We start from the raw sequence: 22,415 nt of genomic DNA, 5'->3' as shown, positions 1-22,415 counted from the left end.
GGGAGGCCCGTGCCCCCAATCTGTCCTGGGGTGCCACGGATCTCCCGGCCGCCGCTGCCTCGCTCTGCCCTGCTCCACTCCACTGTCCCCGCTGCCATTCAGACCTCGATCAGCGCCGGGCGACCAGATAGAGCGGGCGCTAGGACCTAGCGGACACCGCTGATATGCGGAAGTGACATCACTTCCGCATATTTGTGCCCGGCGCCGCTCTATCTGGTCGGGTCGCCCGCTGATCCTAAGGTCTGACGCGGCAAGGTAGGTGGGGAGCGCGCCTGTCACTCACTACCTAACGGGGGTCCCTGTCACTCACTCACTAACGGGGGTCCCTGCTGTCACTCACTATTTAACGGGGGTCCCTGCTGTCACTCACTATTTAACTGGGGGTCCCTGCTGTCACTCACTATCTAACTGGGGGTCCCTGCTGTCACTCACTATCTAACTGGAGGTCCCTGCTGTCACTCACTATCTAACTGGGGTCCCTGCTGTCACTCACTACCCAACTGGGGGTCCCTGCTGTCACTCACTACCCAACTGGGGGTCCCTGTCGTCACTCACTACCCAACTGGGGGTCCCTGTCACTCACTACCCAACTGGGGGTCCCTGTTACTCACTACCCAACTGGGGGTCCCTGTTACTCACTACCCAACTGGGGGTCCCTGTCACTCACTACCCAACTGGGGGTCCCTGTCACTCACTACCCAACTGGGGGTCCCTGTCACTCACTACCCAACTGGGGGTCCCTGTCACTCACTACCCAACTGGGGGTCCCTGTCACTCACTACCCAACTGGGGGTCCCTGTCACTACCTAACTGGAGGGTGCCTGTCACTACCTAAACTGGGGGCTCCTGTCACTGCCTACACTGGGGGGCTCCTGTCACTAACTGAACTGGGGGGCTCCTGTCACTACCTAAACTGGGGTACTCCTGGTGCTACCTTAACTAGGGGGCACCTGTCCCTACCTAAACTATCCAGGCCAGCCAGCCCAGCATCACCACCAGCCAACCAGCTCAGAATCGCTATCAAAAAGGCCACAGCATCACCACCAGTCAGGCCAGCATTTACTTCAACCAGCCAAGCACAGCCCAGCATCACTGCCAGCCAACCCAGCCACAACATCGGCCACAGCATCACCACCAGCCAGGCCACAGCATCACTGCCAGGCCTTTCAGCTCACACATCATTCCCAATCCAGCCAAAAACAGTATTGCCAGGTACAGCAGACAGTAGAGGAGAATTCAGAAGCCAGGTGAGAGGTGTCTACCATATTAAGGGGGCATTCTGCCTATTTATGTGAAATACTGTCTATTTATGTGCCTCATGAAAGCTGAATTTGTCTTGTTGGGTGCCTCATGATTTGTTGGGGGCCTCATGATTGCTGAATTTGTCTTTTTGGGGGCCTCATGATTTCTGAATTTGTCTTGTTGGGGGCCTCACGCTTGCTGACTTTGTCATGTTGGGGGCCTCATGATTTCTGAATTTGTCTTGATAGGGGCCTCATGATTGCTGAATTTGTCTTGTTGGGGGTCACATGATTGCTAACTGCGAGACTATGGGAAAAGCTGAATCATCATCATATGACACAATAGCATTAAACCTACTTTTTTAGCTTTTTAAAACAGAAAATAAAACTGGGAGGTTCTAAAAAAATGAATATATTTTTTTCAGGAGTAGGATGGATGAAATTGTTTATCTTTTCAGTTTTTCAACTTGGATTTTCCATAATGTTCATGTATGTGTTAAAACGTTTGTATAGTATTTAGTTTAAATTGCTGTTGCCACTTTGCAATAGATAAGCGACTTGTGAGTTGCAGTCTGGGCCTCCAAAAAGTTCGCCACCACTGTCCTAATCTAATGTACGATTGGCCCCACCCACTCACTTCATTACCACGCCCATTTTTGCCACGGTGCGCCGCACATAGCCCCCACCTAGTCCCCCCAGGTGCCACCGATTTCCAAGGACCCTAGGAACGCCCCTGACTGTAACAATATATGAAATCTACTACACCAAAAACGCTTCCCAAAACCGCAAAATGCTAGGTGAAACGCTACAGAAAAATAAGAAAAAGTGTTTCAAAATCTGCTAGCATTTTGCGGATCTGCTAGCATGTTTTGGTGTGCACCAGGCCTAAAGTCAGATCTGACAAGACTAGCTGCATGCTTGTTTCTGGTGTTATTCAGATACTACTGCAGAGAAATAGACCAGCAGGGCTGCCAGGCAACTGGTATTGATTACAAGGAAATAAATATGGCAGCCTCCGTATACCTCTTACTTCAGTTCCCCTTTAATATTTTTAAGAAAAACACCTAGGAAGTGTATTTACCTAGCTGTTTTAGTTTTTTTCAGTTCATTAGGACCATTATTTTTCCTTTGCTTAAATTCTAGATGGCTAAATACAGCTTTTTCTGCTGCTGTAAACCCCGTACATCACGGAGACAGTTTACACAGACTTTCAAGCTAGATTCACAGTGGGATTTTGCGGTTTGATGCAACATTAAAGTCGCAACGCAAACTTACAGTGCAATGCTCTAAAAAAGTCGCAACGCAGCGTTACCATCACATACAACAGATACAGTAGAAAATACTGTACAGGCAATGAAAAGTATGCTTCCAAGTCATTACTGAACATGTGCAAACAGTCTAACGCAGCTAATAACGTGTATAACGCACAGCATGCAGCACTTTCACTTAACGTGCAGCGTTAGACACCAACGCAACGTGTGCACTGTGAACGGGGCGTTTCCTTGCAGTGCGTTATTCTGTGTTAAAGTCGCACGTTAAAACAACATTTAACGTCCCACTGTGAACTTAGCCTGAAAATGTGTTTTCATACCACCATCTGTGTTAATAATGATAATACATTTCCCCAGGCACAGCCAAACAATTCTATCATCCTAAAATACAACATAAACTTCTCTGGAGCTGATAAGCTGGCCATTCACTAGACGATCTTATCCGTTCATATACAGCAGATCACGGTGATCGAATCTGCTTGAAATCACTAACTGAAATGTTGCCAGGTCTATCAATCTTTGATCAATTTGGTCCATTACTTAATTGGCCGTACGTCAGGAGCGCATCGCTAGCAGCGCTCAATTTAGCAACAACTGATGCAACAGATTCTCTCCCGCCGACACGTGTCCTCCCATGTCTGGTGGTTTACTTTATACAGCAGGTCTCCTGAGTCCTCCTCTCCCTGTGTCATCTTCTCTCCCGTCATGTGACACAAGCTGAAGTTCAAACATCATGCTGGACCTCTAGTGTTTGAACTTCAGTTTGTGTCACATGACTTGGAGAGAAGAAGACACAGGGAGGAGGAGACCTGAGGCATGAAGTAAACCACCGGACAAGGAAGGACATGTGTCAGCAGGACAGGTGAGAGCTCTGCTGCTAGTGGGCGGGCAGCTGGCAGTGGCTTCCCAGATGCTGAAATCAGCTGAATATCTGACAGCCAACAGATCCCTCTGTGATCATCTATAAAACTATGTACCCACTTCACGATTTTCGCAATCTTTTTGAGTGGTGAGTGGTCGTTTCTGCGATATTGCGATGTGGGTATAGTCAAACGTCCCAGCAAAAATGACCGTCACAGCAGATTGGATCGCCAAGCCCCCCCCCCCCCCCGAAGACTTCCGTGCAACGTACCACGATCGACTGAAGTCGTTCGCTCCAGACATATAGCTTCGTGTGACGTCATGCATACCCGTTGGCAGGAAGAAGCATCACTTGACAACCGTCATCAAAGAGACGTTGCCGGGCCAGTGTATGGCCATCTTTAATCAAGCAGTCTGATTCTCTGCTTAGTTTTATTACTTCTTCGTAAAAAAAAAATATCAGACAATGGTCTAAGGAAAAATGTTTGAGGCCTATTAACACTTTTGCTGCTAAAAGAAAAACTTTTGAAGGGCAAAACAAAGGTTTAAATATATACAATTACAAATGTTAACAATGCCAGGGCTTGAAGTTGTCCATAGGTTACTTAATGGCCGGGCAGTATGCTAAAAAGCCCCTAATTATACGACTAAAGCTGCGTCTAAACACACTAATTAACACCGCACAGACGGTCACTAACCTTCCTAATTCAAATGACACAGACAGTCACTAAACTCACTAAATGCGCAGGTATCTTAATAACAGGACCCGGACAAAGTCAAAAGGTCACAGAAGTCAGCATTAAACAAGTGGACAGTAACTTAAAAGCACACCTGGGAAAGCTTTCCCAAGCAGAGCTCCTCTCCCAGTCCTTACAAACCTTTGTGACAGGTCTTGGACTCTCTCCTCTGTGGTGTGAACTGCACAGGTCCTTTCATTATGTGAGGCATAATTAGAGACTTGCTAAGTAGCCCGCCGTGCTGTGTGTAGAGCACTCACCTGATTGTGTGCATGCACCCAGCAGGTTAATGATATTCTTGTGCTTTCCAATCATTTTCATCATCTCCATCTCCGAGACCAAATCAGCTAGGTCTTTCTCAGTAGCATCATCTGTGCCGAGAAAAATCAGAGGCATTATTGGAACAGAAATTTCAGCAAAGTGTTTGTTTTTGGTTAACAGATCTAAAAACAATAAATCCAATACAAGACACAGAACATTTATATCGTGCTTTGCTACTGGCGGACTCAAAGCTCCAGGGCTGCAGCCACTAAGACGCACTCTATAGGCAGTAGCGGTGTTAGGGAGTCTTGCCTAAGGTCTCCTACTGAATAGGTGCTGGCTTACTGATCAGGAGCAGCTGAGATTTGAACCCAGGTCTCCTGTGTCAGACGCAGAGCCCTTAAAGAGAACCCGAGGCGGTTCCATAGGGGGCAGATGGGACACAGAGGCGTGTTCTCTGCCACATGTCATCCCCACACCGCCGCTCTCTGCCCCACCCTCCCATCGCTGCACTATGGCACTATTCCAGCGTAATGACCCAAAAGCCAGTGTGACCCACAGGAGAGGCAGGGAGAAGCGATTTCTGCAGCTACCGGATCAGCTCAGCCCCCCGGATCAGGTAGACTACATTTTTTTTTATTTTATGAGCCCTCCTCGGGCTCTCTTTAACCAGTACGCTATCCTGAAAAGAAAGCCACGCTCAGCGTCAGGGACATTAGAATAGAGCGGGAAGCCTCAGTAGGATCCTGAGGCTTCCATCTCTTAACCACTTTGGTGGTAATGACTAGCTCGTCCATTACCGCCGCGGTGGATTGCTCAGCCCCTGGAGGGTCTTTTTCCACAAAATCTTCGGAGGGGGTGTAGCTAGCACTTTGCTACCTACATCACCCCTTCGATCGCCGCCGGCCTGCTCTGATCCCCCTGTTTTATACATACCCCCCCAAAGAGCCTGCGCCGCCGCAGCCTTTCCATAGCCTCCGGGGATCGCTATGGTGGCGATTGGAACTGCGCATGATGTCATGACGTCAGACGTCATACACGATCATCGCCATAGCAACGCCTGAAGCTATGGCGGAAGTCTCGGCCATCGCGGGATCGCGGCCAGGTAAATATCGCCGGCGGAGGGAGGACGACAGTGGCGGGGGACTTGGAGGGAAAGTATAGCTAGCCTAGTGCTAGCTACACCAACTTAGAAACATTTTTTTTTTAAAAAAGCCACCCATGGCCACAAATTAATTGAACGCCAGCGTGGTTAAGGTGAGTATCTGATTTTGATCCCTAGCGTTGGCTCGGGATCGCTTTAAGCCTGCTAGAAAACAAATGTGGTTTTTGTTTCCAATTACTTGTATATGTAAATATACACTGCAAAAAGGGGAAAAAAAACAAAACATTTTAGTGGGCTCCGCCTTGCAGACTGCAGAGTGAGGCTGTTCCCTGTTGGAATAGTAATAATGTCTCTGGACAGTAAAAATGTAAGGCTCCACGGAGAGCAGCATAAGAGCAAGAAAATACTTGCAGACAGGGTTTAATGGAAAAATGCAGTCACAGGCCCCTGGAGACAGAGGGATCACACAGAGACGGTGGCAAAATGACTGCATAATTCAAAGGACACAGATCAGTAAATTACACTTCTTTCCATAGCGGCTGGCTGCCTTTAAATCACAGCGAGAGGCAGCCAAAGTGCCAGAGCAGCTGATTTATCTTGCAGGTCTGGAATGTGACCCTGCGTCCCCCCACAGCCAAAGCACTCCGCCCTGCTTACCTTTCAGCATCTTCACAGCAACAGTCACTGACTCCTTAGGGCGGTCTTTGTCAATCCCGAGAGCCTCTGCCATGACTACTTGCCCAAAACAGCCTTCGCCAAGCGGCTTACCCAGCGTCAGCCTGTGGAGGAACACAGAGGCCTTTACTATGGGATAAATAATACATGTGCAGAAAAGAGCACTGCAGGTATTAGTCACTGAAAAGAGCAAAAACTTGCTGGAAATAGACACGACACATGAGCGTAATAAATATAGTTTTATACAGGAAAACTTGCCTGTGTCTGTATTGCCCACCAGGGTTAGTTTTGGGTAAAATGGGGCACTGAGCATAAGTTAACACGGGGAGCCCTACCCCCAGATAGCAGCATTGGGTGACGTTTGTTGTCCCCCACTCCCTGAGGCAGTGATAGGCAAACTTGGCTCTCCAGAACTACAAGTCCCACAATGCATTTGCCTTTATGAATCATGACTGTGGCCTTCAGACTCCTGCAATGCATTGTGGGACTTGTAGTTCCTTAACAGCTGGAGAGCCAAGTTTGCCTATCACTGCCCTGAGGCAAAGCTGGTCCGGATGAGAGCGGGCAAAGAATGTTCACACCCTTTCCCTTGCCAACCCTTTTGACCCACCTTGCAGGGGTCATAAAACTATTGTAGCCATCATGATTTTCACACCCTGAAGAAGTTTAGCCACAAAGACGCCTGATCTGGAGGATGGACTCCTGTATTGGAGGGAATGAAGGATTAGTAGTTGGGGGCCCCACACTGCTCTGGGGCCCCCTGCGATCACAGGGCTACTCCCTTATAGTTACGCCCCTGGCCCTGTATATACACTGGGTACTATTTCTATAGGAGGTTCAAACTTTGATTGACCATCAGGTTGTAACTTGCCCATCCAGTATTTTTGAATTTACAAACCCTTTAGTTTGGCTGTTCTTGTGCATCCACATAAAAACAAGGTAAGCAAGCTGAATTAATTTTTTTTTTCTTTTGTTATTGCATTTTTTGTTTACAAAACCGGAAGCTGAATCATTGATAGGAAAGCACTGTGGAAAATACACTTACTTGTCTCTTGGGAATTCCCACTTGGGGTCATGTGGCAGCTCATACTCAGACACGTTCGGTAGCAGTACAGTGTCAGCGCTGGATAGCAAGCGGGTGGTAATCCTCACCAGGGGTGTTGTGGAATTCATAGAGGAACTGGAGTCTGCTGACACCTGCAAGAGGAAAGTGTGATGTGATATATGCCCAGAAGATGCAGCGTAACAGAGGAATCCACGCTCAGCCCACTATGTGCCAAACAGCATGACAAAAGAAAGATACAGGTCCTGGTCAATGAACGAGATAGGGACTGTAGGTTTGTTCCTAACCTGAATCTGTCCACAAGTCAAAACACTGTGCCTTTTCCTCCTCTATGCCCCCCCCCCCCCCCCACCTGAGCCTCCAGTGTCCCCCTCTCTGTCACCTCCCCTCCTCCCCCACTGTGTCACCTTACTTCCCTCTGCCTCCGCTGTGCCACCTCTGCAAACCTCCAGAATGTCCCAGCGTTGGATCACAGCTTTTCTTTAAAATTAATAAAATTTCATTTTAGAGTCTAAAAGCAACGTTTTGTTTTTGAATTTTTGTTTTAATCAATTTTTCTCAAAAACTAGTCTTTTTGAAAAAAAAAAAATCGACTTGTTCCCACACAATCAAATTTTGCATTTTTGGCCTTTTCGCCGGGAAACATGGGTGGTCACCTGATCACTCTTATGGCTGGTTCAGACGGACGCTTGCGGAGTGTTTACCGCAAGCGTTTGGAATGTCGCGGTAAGCACTCCCATCCCATTTTGCTAGCGTTTGAGCTGCCCCTGGAAGCGAAATGTAACTTCCAGGGGGCGGCCAACCGCGACGGCTAATGTCCCCCTAGGGGAATAAAAAACGTGACCGCATCGGAACGCGACGCGAAGGCTCCTGATAACCTGACCGCGCAGCCGCCGCAACGCCCCAAACACAATGCCACGCAGACGTCCGTCTGAACCAGCCTTTACCTCTTCTAGGACAACAGCTAGAAGGCTGCGCCCTGCCCTCATCACACACATTTAAATAAGCTGTGTGATAGGATAGTCACTGCGGATCACTTTCTGAATGGAAAGGGCTGAAACTGGCTACTGATGATTGCTTTGATTGTGATCATGATTGTAATTTTAATTTGCCTAGAAGTGGGGTTTGTTATTAAACTTTCCATGACCACATTCTGATGTGCCAAACTATACTATATGGTTGCAGATATGGTTTAATTTAAGGTAAAATTGAGTTTTGGGCAAGAATGAATAAGGGGCCTTTTAATTTTCATACTGTACTTTTCCCTCTTTCATCACTGACTTTTGTGCACCTAAGGAATTTGGGGCCCTGGGGAGTTGCCCAGCTTGACCCTATGGATACCCCTGCCTTGTCTGGTTGTGCTTTAGGCACATAATCAGATTCCAGACAATGGGCTTAATTCACTTAACCTCCCTGGCGGTACGCAGTTTCAGAGGTTGCGTCCGCGGGAGGATTTGGTTTAATAAAATTGTTTTTTTTATGCTTTAGCTAACACTTCGCTTGCTAACTATGTCCCCCAAGCCGCGCCGCACCTAACTAAACCCCCCGATAGCCGCAATATTTACCCCGCAGCTTCACCATTCAGCTTCAGTCATCGCTATGGCGACGATCGGACATGAAGTCTGATGTCATCGACGTCATGTCCATCCCCGATCCTCACCATAGCCAAGCCTGGAGCTGATTGGGAGGCTGCGCCATCGCGGGATCCCTGGGGGGTACGTATTACGACGGCGATCGGGGGGAACAGTGGGTAGCGGAGAAACTTGGAGGACATAGTTAGCTAGCCAAGTGCTAGCTTAAGCTATTACAGCAAATTTTAGTAAAAAAATCCTCCCGGGGCCATGTGATCCTCTGCGGTGGCTAGCCCGAACGTAGCTCAGGCTTACCGCCAGGGAGGTTAAGCTACATACTCACCACCCGATGCGTCCATTCACATCCCCGTGATGACGGTCATTAACCCCCTTGGCGGTATGAAAAATACCGCCAGGGGGCAGCGCAGCAGTTTTTTTTAAAGTTTTTTTTTTAAATCATGTTAGCCGCTGCTCAGCGGCATCCCCCCGCCCGCTTCGATTGCCTTCGGCGATCTCCGATCAGGAAATCCCGTTCAAAGAACGGGATTTCCTGGAGGGCTTCCCCCATGGCGACGGGGCGGGATGACGTCACCGACGTCGGGACGTCATTGGGACTCCAGATCCAACTCTCGGCGCTGCCTGGCACTGATTGGCCAGGCAGCGCACGGGGTCTGGGGGGGGGGCGCGCGCCGCACCGGATAGCAGCGGCGGCGATCGGGGTGCTGGCGCAGCTGGCAAAGTGCTAGCTGCGTCCAGCAAAAAAAAAAATTATTTAAATCGGCCCAGCAGGGCCTGAGCGGCACCCTCCGGCGGGTTACCCCGTGTCACACACGGGGTTACCGCTAAGGAGGTTAAGCAACGCCTCTTCCTGCTCGTGATGTCACACAACGGGCGTGAGTGGGAAGTCATGCAATTACAGTACTTTGCACGGAGTCTGGGATCTTAAAAATTCAATATGCCGTGACGGTCGTTACCTAAGCACGACGCCAAGTGACGTTTGTGTGATTATGCACTTGTACTCAGATTGCGAGATTGCGGAAACGACAGCTTGTCGCTTAAAAAAAATTGCTGGTTGTCGGGAAAGTCGCAACATGGGTACTCAGCTTAAGAATTACCTCATTTGGTTATGCAGAAAGCAAATTTTACCGAACATTTTTTTAAAGTGTCAATTGAAATTACTGACTATTGGGGTAAATGACTGACTTGTATGGTAAACGCCTCAGTCAATGTTAATTCCCAAAGATTAGCGCATTTGGTACAACAAGTGAGATGTTCTGTATTTTAAGACCAGCCTGGAGCTGTTGGTAAGTAACAATCATCATTCGTTAAAATGGACAAAGGCCAGCCAATAGGAGGAGCCATCATATCTAACTACTCACCTCATTGGTACCGATGTACTGCCGGGCGGGACATCAGAAAATAAAACACAAGATGCAGGATCAGGGCACAATTTATAGAGGTTTCCTGTTATCCCTCTAGACATGCAGGGGAAAGACTGACACACAGAGAATAAGAGGACTAGAGGAGCCGTACAGACTAAAGGGATACTAAAAAGAAGAAGCAACTTGTACAGAGAGTCAGAGACCTTTAAGGCAGACCACCTGAAGAATCAGCATAAATCTGCCCAGAAGTGGGAGAACATCACCATGGCAGAACATAACTTGTTAGACTTCTACTTCTTAACCAGCAGGTCTTAGTGAATTCAAACCATGTTTTTCGGTAAATCATCAATCTGTTCCCACTTGTGAGAAAATCTTAGTAAACTCAAGAAAATAAAAGTCTAAAATATGGAATGCTGTATTTTAGCAACCTATTGTTTTTTTTACCGAACATGTCTTAAGCTGGCCATACACTGGCCCGATTTGCGGTCGTTTCGACAGCAGATTCGATCACTGGGATCGAATCTGCTGCCAATCGTTTGCGCTAAACACACCCGCCGATCCGATTTCCTCCCGAAATCGGATCGGTCCATCGATCGCGACGTGCGGAAAAATAGCGTCGATTGCCCGCGGGTAGAGAGCGCGTCGCTAGCGGCGGCTGATCCGATCAGGTATACATTACCTGACGCTGGCTCCCGGGCATCTTCTCCGCGCTGCACCGCTCTGTTCCTGCTTCCATCCCAGCGTACATTAACTTCCTGTGTCACTGCAGTGACCAGGAAGTTCAAAGAGAGGGCACTCTATTTGAACTTCCTGGTCATGGAGTGACAGTGTACGCTGGGATGCGGTGCGGGGTACAGCGTGGAGAAAAGGACCCGGAGCCAGCTTTAGGTAATGTATACGGGGGGGGGGGGGGGGGGGGAGGGACAGGCGGCAGGAGCAGCTTAACAGATTGTGATCGGTTTCAGGCTGAAACCGATTCACAATCTGTTTGCAGTAAAGGCAGCCATACGATCCCTCTCTGATCAGATAGGGATCTGTCAGCTGGTCGATCTAATGGCAAATCGACCAGTGTATGGCTACCTTTAGGGAAATAAAGCCAATGCCTATAATGACAGCAAGGGTTATGTGCAGAGGGTTAGTGTTGGAGGTAAGAGTACTGGATACAGAATAACCACTATATCGGAGGCCAAAGCAAAATCATGCAAACAAATGACATAAGATTAGATTACACGACAGACAGCTAAATACTACAGAGATAATTCAGTCAAACAGAAGCAAAGGGATAAGTAAACTAAAGTACATTCAACATTAAAGGAAATGTCTCCATGAGAGAAATGTTCAGTCACTTCCTGTGATGTGTGTTGCCAACATGAGGGGATGATAGGTAGATCGAGCCAATGAGAAGTTGTTACCTGATACAATAATCTCACGAAATCCATGATCAACCAACCAGTGGCATATCATTAGGTGATCATCCACTGTATGCTGTTACCATAAATGAGGCCTATTAGGAAAATTACTATACTGATATAAACAGCTAGACAATGGAAGTATTGGGGAACAACACACATGACAAAATAGTATTAGCTTAAAAAACATATTGAACTGAGAGGGATATGGAGGCTGGCATAATAATTTCCTTTTAAACAATGCAGATTACCTGGCTGTCCTGCCGAGCCTCTGTTTCTAATACGTTTAGCCATAGACCCTGAACAAGCATTAAGTTCAGATGTTTCTAACAAAAATCGGTATAGCTAATCAGCCTAGGCTAAACATCGTTGTGAGGTCAGGGCTAAATTCAATTTACAACAATATACACATATAGACAGTGTTTCTGATGCTGAAACCAGTAAAAATAAATATTCTGAATAATTTACTGCTTTATATATCACAACAGTGCCTCTTAAGTTCAGATTTCTGAGCTCGAGTTTCTACCACTGGCATATTTACAGATGGAAGCTTGAAGCAGACCTAAACCGAGGACCTCCTCCCTGCTCTAAAAGATAAGCAGCAGCAGAATAACCTTTACAGAAAAACATTTCCTTGTTACAGCTTATAGAGCTCCTCAGAGATGCTGCAGTGTAGTTACGTCCTGGCTTGCTGGGAGCACAGAAAGGGTTAAACTCCTGTGTTTACATATAGCCTGTCTGGGCGGCACATCCCGACACAGTTCAGACAGAGTTGACTGCTCAAATTACAGTGGCTCATTACTAGCAGATAAGGGAGAATTAGGCTGTGAACTCTAAATTCAAACAGGTTGTGTTTATCTGTGTTTCCTTCTATTCTGTGGAAGAGTTTACTGGTAGGTCTTTTTTTTGAAGCCAGAGCCACAACAACATGCTATAAGTCTATTGCACTGTATAGCATTATAGGACATGCCCAACTCCTATCCATACACAACTGCACATAGTGGCTGAGAAGCGGCGCAAGTAAGTTTTTTTGAACTCTTTATCTACTTTCTGTTACCTGGCGATGGAGAGGTAGTCGCTTGCTGAGCTTATGGACGACAGGTGGTCCAATCAAGGTCTTCTTTTTCTTAGCGCCATGACGAAGTTGGAATGCAGCGCAGATTCCGATGAAAAACAAGATGAGGATGCTTCCACCGATGTATATAGCAATCTCCACGTAGTACGGCAGAGAGGGATCCTCCGTGGGAGGGTCCGTACCTGGAAACCATGTATGGGAAAGTAGTTACTGGGAGTGACAGAAATAATGTCCGATTCCCATCATCAACACACGCTAAACACACAAACTGCACAAAGACATACAAACCACACAAACACACAACCACCAAGTTCATCAACATGCGAACACTCAGCTAGGATGATAAATCTTGTGGTTCGGATTCTTGTTGGCTTGTATATGAACTGACTTAAATTTACAGGTCTCACTGTCTCCTGCCTTCTAAAGTAGCCCCCCTCCTGTGTTGCATGGGGTGTAACTACAGGGGAGCAGCCCCCAGGGGGGCCCAGAGCTCTCCAGTGTCCCATCAAACAACCATCCCTTCCTCCGATACAGGGGACTATACTGCAGATCAGGTGCTTTTGTGGCTACACTTGTGATGGTTGTGAAGGTCATGATGGCCACTTGTTTTATGACCCTTGTGAGATAGGCGCCAGGGCTGTGACGGGCAGCAAGGGGAGGCAAGGGAAGGGGTGGGGACATGGGAGGCCCCCTCAAAGTTTCATTGGGGCTCCCATGAATTGTAGTTACGCCACAGCTGTGTTACACTAATTTCACAATGATAGTGATGAAGCATGTGTAGTAATCTTCTACAATTCAATCTTTCTTCAGTATATAGGTTTGAATGTTGATATAGAAAGGGGTGCAGAAACACATGGGGGTTATGGATTCACCGTCTGGTCAGGCAAAACAGAATGGGAGACTTTCCAACTTATTGGTCAGGGTGTTAAAGTGAACCTGTAGTGAAAGAAATATGCAGGTTCCCTTATTTGATCTCATTTTGAAAAAAAAAAAGAGCGCCATTTTCCTAGAGGTTGTGCAGATTATATGCCCCTAATACTTTCCGACTACGCTGTGGGTTCTACGGGAGAAAAACACATTACAAAGGTTTTTTTTGTTTTTGAATTGTTAACCCAAAACATTTAGACCCCTTTCACACGGGCAGCGGACAAGCAGGGAATTCACCACCTTTCAGCTGCTCTCCTGCACAGGCAGGGTGCTTGTTAGCGCTTTGTACCTGCACTAGACAGGCGGTCCCCTATGGAGTCAGATCTGAGCGCTCAGACTTGACATGTCGCATTTCTCTGCCGCCCAGTAACACCACCGCATGTCAGCGCTTGACAGGTGGTGTTACACCCACTGCAATTTGGCTGATTTTAAATTGCACTGACGGGAGGATGACGAGAAACTGAACTGCTTGGCAAGCACGCAGTTCCGTCCTCCGTCTGAAAGATACTTTAAGGTGGCCAGAAGTGGGATCAAATCTTTCTTAAAGGAGAACTGTAGTGAGAGGTATATAGAGGCTGCCATATTGGATTCCTTATAAGCAATACCAGTTGCCTGGCTATCCTGCTGATCCTCTGCCTCTAATACGTTTTGCCCTAGACCCTGAACAAGCATGCAGTAGATCAGGCATTTCTGACATTTTTGTCAGATCTGACAAGATTAGCTGCATGCTTGTTTCTGGTGTGATTCTGCAGGCAGATAGCTCAGCAGGGCTGCCAAGTAACTGGTATTGCTTAAAATGAAATCAATATGGCAGCCTCTATATACTTCTCACTACAGTTCTCCTTTAAAGGACACCTGAAATGAGAGGAATACAGGAGGCCGCCATATTTTTTTCCTTTTGAACAATGCCAGTTGCCTGGTATACATAGTCTTTCAGTTTTGGTATCCTTTACCCTCACCTTTCAAATAATGCCTAACCTATCAGAGTAGGCTACGCCCATAGCGGGCTGTTATGTCAGAAAATATAATTGCTAATGATATTGCAATGGCACTTTTACAGCAGTGCGGTGTGACGTAGGTTTATATCAAGGAGTGAGAATTTAGCAGTTAGGGTAGGGATCACGTAACGAGTTTAGGTTCCGATTACACATTCGGTATGTGAAAGGTTTAGGTCAGTGTTAGGAAAGTGTCAAGGACATACAGTTGGTTAGGCACAAGGTTCTAATTAGGACTATGAAGAGGTGTACATCAAAAAAGGGCGTCGGGAAAAAAGGGCGCGTGGTGTAAACGATAAGCAGTATTATCGTTTATAAAAATATTGTGTAGAATTTCGTTTACAAATAGTGTTTTAAGAACTTATAAATCATTAAATAATGTGTATGAAATCGGCAATTCTTAAAACGTTAATCTTCCCTGTTTCTAAACTGAAACTTATAATTACGTTTGTTAAAAAAACAGTATTTGTTTAAACATTATAATTATATATTGTTATGAATAATCTTGATTTATCGTTTATTATTATAATAAAATGTGAAAATATTGTTTATAACAATGATATTAATATAAGTACATTCATAATAACTGTTGATTAGTATTATTAAAATTCTACTAAAACTATACCTAACCCTACTCTCACACAGAACCCTCCCTGTACCTATCCCTAACCCCTAGACCCCCTGGTGGTGCCTAAACCTAAGACCCCCCTGAGGGTGCCTAACCCTAAGACCCCCCCTAGTGGTGCCTAAACCTAAGACCCCCCTGGTGGTGCCTAAACCTAAGACCCCCCTGGTGGTGCCTAAACCTAAGAATCCCCTGAGGGTGCCTAACCCTAAGACCCCCCTAGTGGTGCCTAAACCTAAGACCCCCCTGGGGGTGCCTAAACCCAAGACCCCCCTGAGGCTGCCTAAACCCAAGACTCCCCCTAGTGGTGCTTAAACCCAAGACCCCCCTGAGGCTGCCTAAACCCAAGACTCCCCTGGGGGAGCCTAAACCTAAGACTGGGTGGATAATGTTTTAGAAATGTTTTACAAATAGTGATTGCAAAAAATATATTGCAATTTACGTTACGTACTGATTGCTTTATTTTGTGAATAATAATGTTTTACAAACAGTAAGGGTTAAAATGTTAAATAATGTTTTAATGAAATAGGATAAATAGGTTTAGTATTTTTATAAACATTATTCGTCACAGGCTCATTTTCTAAACCTAAATCATCACAAACACAGTTATAAAACATTAAAAATCTCCGGGCGCCGTTTGTAAAATCTTAATAATCTCCGGTGCCCTTTTTTCCCTGTTCGGCGCCCATTAAACTATATTTATAATGGGAGTGAATGGGGCGCCCTCTTTGTCCACTTGTCTCATGCGCCCAAATCTGCTGCTTCCTATGAAGAGGGAGGGCAGAGCAGAGGTTAGTAATGGCTACTGGAAGAGTGTGTGTGTGTGTGTGTGTGTGTGTGTGTGTGTGTGTGTGTGTGTGTGTGTGTGTGTGTGTGTGTGTGTGTGTGTGTGTGTGTGTGTGACAGTTTAATGCAAGGGTAAAATTTAGGATACTTAAAGAAAACCTGTACTGAGTAAAATTATTTAAAATAAACACATGAGGTAACTTCAAATGAACATTACATAGTTACCTTGCCATCAGTTCCTCTCAGAAGCTCACCATTTTCTTCTTACAGTGATCGTTTCTAGTTCTGACAACATTTTGTCAGAACTGAAATATATCAGTTGCTGTCAGTTATATATATCAGTTGCTGTCAGTTACAGCTGAGAGGAGAACTGATGTGTCCATGTTTCCCTATGGCTCAAGTGGGCGATGTTACAGTTTAACTGTGTGCTGACCAGGAAGCTGTTATGGGGTAATAGCCATTTTCAAAATGGAGGACGGATAATTCCATTGATCACAGTGGACAAACAGGACGCAGGAGAGGAAAAATAGATTGAGGAGAAGACTACGCAGGAGGTAAGTATGACTTGTGTATGTTTATTTTGTCTTTTAATTTTTAGTTCAGGTTTTCTTTAAGTATCCCTCTTACTCCAGAAAACCAGACACTTGAAACAACCCGTATTGGGGATTCAAGTAGGAACACGAGTGATCTGTCGTATCTGTTCGGCCCAAATAGGCAATTGTATTACATGCTTGGCTGGGAAAGTTGTGAGCCATACAGTAATGTGGCAGACACAAGTCACAACTTTTCTTATGAAAAAAAGTACTAATTACAGGTTATGCACAAATAGAATGCCAGCTAGTTAATGTTCGTAGCTGGTTGAAGTTATTACAGCATTAAAAGGTTTTATCTTATAATAATAGGCTAACATTTTTGTGAACAATGCGTATTCTCCAAAAGCAGATTACTTTCCAGAATACAAAATAGCTTTATGTTTATGTCTGTGGCTTGCTACAGCCTGGGAACTCAGCAGAGGGGGATGAGCATACTGACACCCTGGAACGGTACAACTGGTTAGGGGGAATCTGAATTGAATATAAACTTAGGAGATAATGAATTGTAGGTGTAGTACAGCTAAGAAACAGAACATGAGTAGCAAAGACAAGAGTCTCATTGTTTCCAGTACAGGAAGAGTTAAACTTCAGTTATTTATGCAAAAGATCGTCTCTGAGCTCATGGACCCAACTTGGGTTGGAGACAGTCCTATTTCCTGAAGCACTTGTACGTCAAAGAAACAGTCAGAGGCAGCTTCAGATAATGTTTTACTGCAGGGAAGTTCAAATGGCCATTAGCTCTGCTCTGTTTCATAGTTTCAAAATACAAAGTGTGGTTTGTAATGACAAATATGACAATATGATGCAATGTTCTACAAAAAAAAAAAGCTATATAACTGAAAATAAAAATGAGACTTTTCTTTGCTATTAATGTTCTATTCATTATCTGTACTACACATACAATTCGTTATATCATACTTTTTTTTCCGCTTTAGTGTCACTTTAAATAACTGCATACTGTTGACCTCTTCCGCTGGTTATGTCTAGCAAGGCTTTCCAGAGTTACCCATCCCTACACTAAAGCAATTTGCAGACCAATAGCTGTGCATACACAACGCGAACACCTGACCTCCGCATCCTGGAACCAGGACACTGAGTGATGGTTGTATGTGAGTACAGTGCAATCATGCATTGCTAGTACTGGCAGGTGATAATGCCCAACAGTGGGCAGCACAAGGCAATGACTCACCGCGGCACTGACCTCATTTGACATCAGCCTAAAGTTTAGCTATAGGAAGAAAGTTGGCAGCTAAATAACTGGATGATTTAACTAGTATGCATGAGTAAAGGGAGAATGGTATCATTTCTCAGGCTTGTGTAACACAAGATGCACAACTATGCTAAGGGAATTTTTACTGCATTTATGAAGTTTTAGTTTGCAAGTCATTTATTTCAGGCTACAGTGTAGTCTGCTACTGTGCTTGTTACAGGGGTGTGCATGAAATAGAGACACAAGGAAAAATAGGCGTCAAGTGAAGCTGATAGAAGTTTAAACGATAATTACCATTGTGATTTAGGCACCAAATGAAAACAAAATTATTTACAGTGTGGTAATGATGATCGTAAAACATTGGTAGATATTAATTATGTGTTTGCTACAACTAAACCAAACCCTATTCTCACACACAACCTTCCGATGCCTAACCTTAAAGGGAACCTAAACTGAAAAGGATATGGCTTTTTCCTTTAAATTTAAAATAATACCAGTTGCCTGACTCTCCTACTGAGCCTGTTACTCTAATACTTTTAGCCACAGCCCCTCAACAAGCATGCAGATCAGGTGCACTGACTGAGGTCAGACTGGATTAGCTGCATGCTTGTTTCAGCTGTGTGATTCAGCCACTATTGCAGCCAAAGAGATCATTAGATCTGCCAGGCAACTGGTACTGTTTAAAATGAAACATCCATATCCCTCTCAGTTAAGGTTCCCTTTAAACCCACCCTTCCTGACGCCTTACCCTAAACCACCCTTACTGACACCTAACCCTAAACCACCTTTCCTGACGCCTCACCCTAAAACACCCCCTTCCTGACATCTAATCCTACCCCGCCCGATGCCTCACCCTAAATCACCCCTCCTGACGCCTCACCCTAAACTCTCCCTTCCAGATGCCTCAACCTAAGGCCCCCCCCTTTCCTGATGCCTCACCTTCTAGACACCTAACCCTAAAACACCCCTTCCTGACGCCTAGCCCTAAACTACACATTTTGTCTAATAGAATGTCTAATTGGCCCAAAAAAAATGTACAGTGTATAGCCAGCTTGAAAGAGATATTAGATTGTAAACCTGACTGAAGAACAATAGTGGTAGCCTTACATAGACTCAAAAGCAACTGTTCAGTTATGAGAGCCAACAAGCTTTATTTAAAATAAAGGTTTTTGTTTTTAAGTTTGAAGTTTGCATAGATGTTAAGATGCAATTGTGCAATGAAACAAACAATGCAAAAATACCGATCGTACAAGACCAGTAATGAGTCAGCATTGCTTTCCATGTAACCAGGCTGGAATTCTAGTCATACGGAATCCTGAAATATCTTATATTGCCATATTAATGTCCCCACTGCTCCTGCCTGACCCAAATTTCTTCTTGCACAGCCTATAAATAAAGCAAAACAAGTCATCTATCTTCACTTCAAATGTAATCTCTTGTTAAGCTACATACACATGGGGCACAATTGTCCCCCGTTGCATGGCTACAAGAGACCAGGGAGCGACAGCTATCTACAGGTCTCGCCAGAAAGGCAGAGACGCGGCGGAAGCTGTCTGTGAATGGAGCATCCCCCAGCCGGATGCTCCATTCACTTGCATTGGGTCTCCTGTTGCTAGTCCGCATACACGCGGACTAGCGATAGTTGCGGCGACAGCTGTTGCCATCGATTGAACAAGTCAATCGCCTGGCGACAGCTCTGAGTAGCGACGGTTCGGGGCGCGCGTGTCATACACATGGGCGGCCTGTCGCCGCAACACACGCAGGCCACGTGGTTGCAGCGACAGCCGTACCCCATGTGTATGAGCCTAACATGACTCTTTACTCCCCATCACTCTTAATTATTCAAAGTGTATGCATACTTATTAACTAGCAAAGAGGGCTTTGGAAACAGGAAAACATTTTTGGGGAGGAGGGGATCCTGGGGAACTGGAGAGGATTTATTTCACTCCTACAGCTTAGTTTAGCTGAGTGTTGCTGAGATCACACAATGACGATTGTGAGGAACACAAACAAGTATTGAGATCTATTTTTAATCTCGCATAGACTAAGAAACTGTTCCTACACTCAGTTTTCATTGGAATGACTTATTACATCAAATGGAAAACAAAAAAAATACCTTCACACATTCAACATTCACTACATACAAACAGTAAACACACATATGAAACATTTGAGCAGAATATAACCAAAAATTCTCTAGAGAGAGGAACATTATTACCTTTTCTACTGCAAGAAGCTGTAGGTCCACTGAACCATAACAGCAGCAGAAAAAGAGAAGAAAAATGATTGGAAGGATTTAAAGAGATTGGAGAAATGGACAGAAAAGACCTTCAATCAAATAAAGTGATGTTTTTTTTCCAGAATGATGTAAACCCTTTGCTGTTTTTTTTTCCTCTTATTCCTTCAGGCCAAAGGGGTACATCAAAACGGAAGTAAAACATCTTCCTCAGATTGCACCAAGAAAACGCATGCTATGCAATCGGGGAATTTGGAAAGTAAATGCTGGGGTAAACAGTGAACACTGCTCCTGAGGATTGGCAAGGCTTGCTTGTAGCTTATTTTTGTCTTAGTACAGCACATTATATCCCACAGTGTTAACAGATTAGCCTCGCCTTCAACAAACCATCCCTTGGATTCAGGAGAGATGTTGGTGCCCATATTGTGCATTAGTGTAAGGTTGAGATGGACCCTGGACATCTGGAGCAAAGTGTCTATCGTTGACCCCAACAGTATTACTGACAAGTAGACTGAGACCCATAGCAGGATCAAAATACCTGGCAGAACCGTCAACCAGGCAGAATGTTGAGAAATCCCAATGGAATTTCCAGCTATACAAGTATATTCCCCAGCATCCTCAAAAGAAACATTTTTGACATACAAGACTTCTATCTCTTCATCTGTAATATTTACACCGGCAGCCTGGAGGAGAGGGGAGGCAAAAAAAAAAAAAGAGGAGAGAAAAAGCAACACCAGATGAGAAAAGGACGCTTGTGGAATGGGTTCAGGAGATGTCTCAGTCCTCAGAAAGGCTTTCAGACCTCAGAGGCTCTCCCTGGCGTTCCACAGAGACCTTCTCCAAAAAGATCCCAAACACCAAAAAAGATTCACCAAGAGATCATCATGGAAATGCAGTATGCAGATTAATGAACATGGCCCTTCACCAAGATTCACCACCATTAAAGCATGCAATCACCACATGGAAAATAATAAAACACACAATGGGGGATTTCACTTCTTGGTACAGGTTAATAATAATAAAGAATATTATGATAAAACATACATAAATGGCCCTGGACTAATTGCCAATGTTTCTTGTTGCCTGAACCATAAGCTGGACTTACATATTTTCCTAAACTGGTGCATGTAATTTAGTAGATGAAAATTTCTTAGTAGGAGAGTCAAAGGTGTCTTGAAGGCAGTCTAACATACCAGTCCACACTGACTATAAGTGGCCACACCAATAATCAGAGGGTTTTGGCAATGCTAGGCCAAATTAGCACCCCAACATTCCCAGACTCTGCATTAATGTACTAATATGCAAAAAAAGAGAGGTCTACCTTCACCACTACTCCCCAGAAGTAGCTTGGGTGAGAATAAATGGTCTTAGCTATGGAAGAGTAGAAGAGAAGCTTATCTAAAGAGGACGAGGAGGGGCAGAAATCCTGTGGCTGGAGAATACAACCGTGATTGGCTATAAAATCAAATATGGTGGGTTGCTGTTTGACCAAGATTTTGAAGGAGACTGATTGGGTGACAATTACACTATTCAAAGAAAAATATCAGAAAGAACCGATCAGGGCCGTAACTACAGGGGAGCAACCCCTGCAAACATGCTGGGGGGGGGGGGGTGTGGAGGGTATGGCAGAGCTGTGAGGAGGCCCCAACTACTAACCTCCCTTCTTCCAATAAAGTAGTAGCAGTAGAGTATTGTACTGTGTTAGCCTCGGAGTCTTGAATCAGGATGACACCATTTGAGTCTGAAGAAGACTTATTAGCTGAACGCTCCCTCTTTTTCTTCTACGTTAGCTAAAAAATGGGATTCTCCCGATTCAAAACTTCTTGCTTCCTCTAATAAAGAGGTCCATCCTTCAGGTCAGGTGTTTCTGTGGTTACACTTGTTTTGGGTGTGAAGAGGATGATGGCCACACTTGTTTTATGACCCTTGCAAGATGGAGCTCCAGACTGTGAGGGTCACTAAGGGTAGGCAAGGGAAAGGGTGTGAATATGGGGGTCCCCATTAATGTTTTGCTGGGGGCCCCATGATTTGTAGCTATGCCCTTGGAATGGATATTGTTGACTGCACAATGTCAGTGTAGATATTATTTGGTCTTGTCTGTAGGTCCTCCCAGCTCAGTGGGTCACTCGTACCCACAGCCCCAATTAGTGTCGGCTCATGGTGCAGTCCATAAGCTTGTCATGTTTCCATAAAATCTCCACCTATTGTATAATGGCAGGTGGCTGTAGGAGGACTACAACTTAAATGTAGTAGAGCACACTAAAATATGCCTAACACTCAAATTCAAAACAACAGAAAAAATGTAATCAAATGCGAACAGGGGAAAAATCTAAATCAGTACAAATTAAGTGAAATCCTCCATTCTTGTGCATAGTTTTCCATGGCCACACAA

The 22,415-nt window shown here is 45.2% G+C and overlaps 1 protein-coding gene across 5 annotated transcripts in view; it reads right to left on the bottom strand.

Moving 5' to 3' along the window:
* FGFR2 (fibroblast growth factor receptor 2) overlaps positions 1 to 22,415 on the bottom strand; it is a 175,635-nt gene that overhangs the window by 20,486 nt on the left and 132,734 nt on the right. For 2 of the 5 annotated variants that reach the window (XM_068258017.1, XM_068258021.1), the window contains 4 exons: positions 12,628 to 12,833; positions 7,197 to 7,348; positions 6,134 to 6,255; positions 4,371 to 4,481 (listed from right to left, as the gene is read on the bottom strand). In XM_068258017.1, the coding sequence (XP_068114118.1) occupies positions 4,371 to 4,481; positions 6,134 to 6,255; positions 7,197 to 7,348; positions 12,628 to 12,833 (591 nt within the window). Of the gene's footprint in view, positions 1 to 4,370; positions 4,482 to 6,133; positions 6,256 to 7,196; positions 7,349 to 12,627; positions 12,834 to 20,561; positions 20,707 to 22,415 lie in introns of all 5 variants that reach the window. The other 3 variants (XM_068258018.1, XM_068258020.1, XM_068258019.1) reach the window with 3 other exon arrangements.

This window comes from Hyperolius riggenbachi, chromosome 10 (genome assembly GCF_040937935.1).
Source record: "Hyperolius riggenbachi isolate aHypRig1 chromosome 10, aHypRig1.pri, whole genome shotgun sequence".
NCBI classification, from domain to species: Eukaryota; Metazoa; Chordata; class Amphibia; order Anura; family Hyperoliidae; genus Hyperolius; species Hyperolius riggenbachi.
The sequence above is the reverse complement of the archived record's forward strand: the minus strand, read 5'-3'. Positions and strand labels throughout refer to the sequence as shown.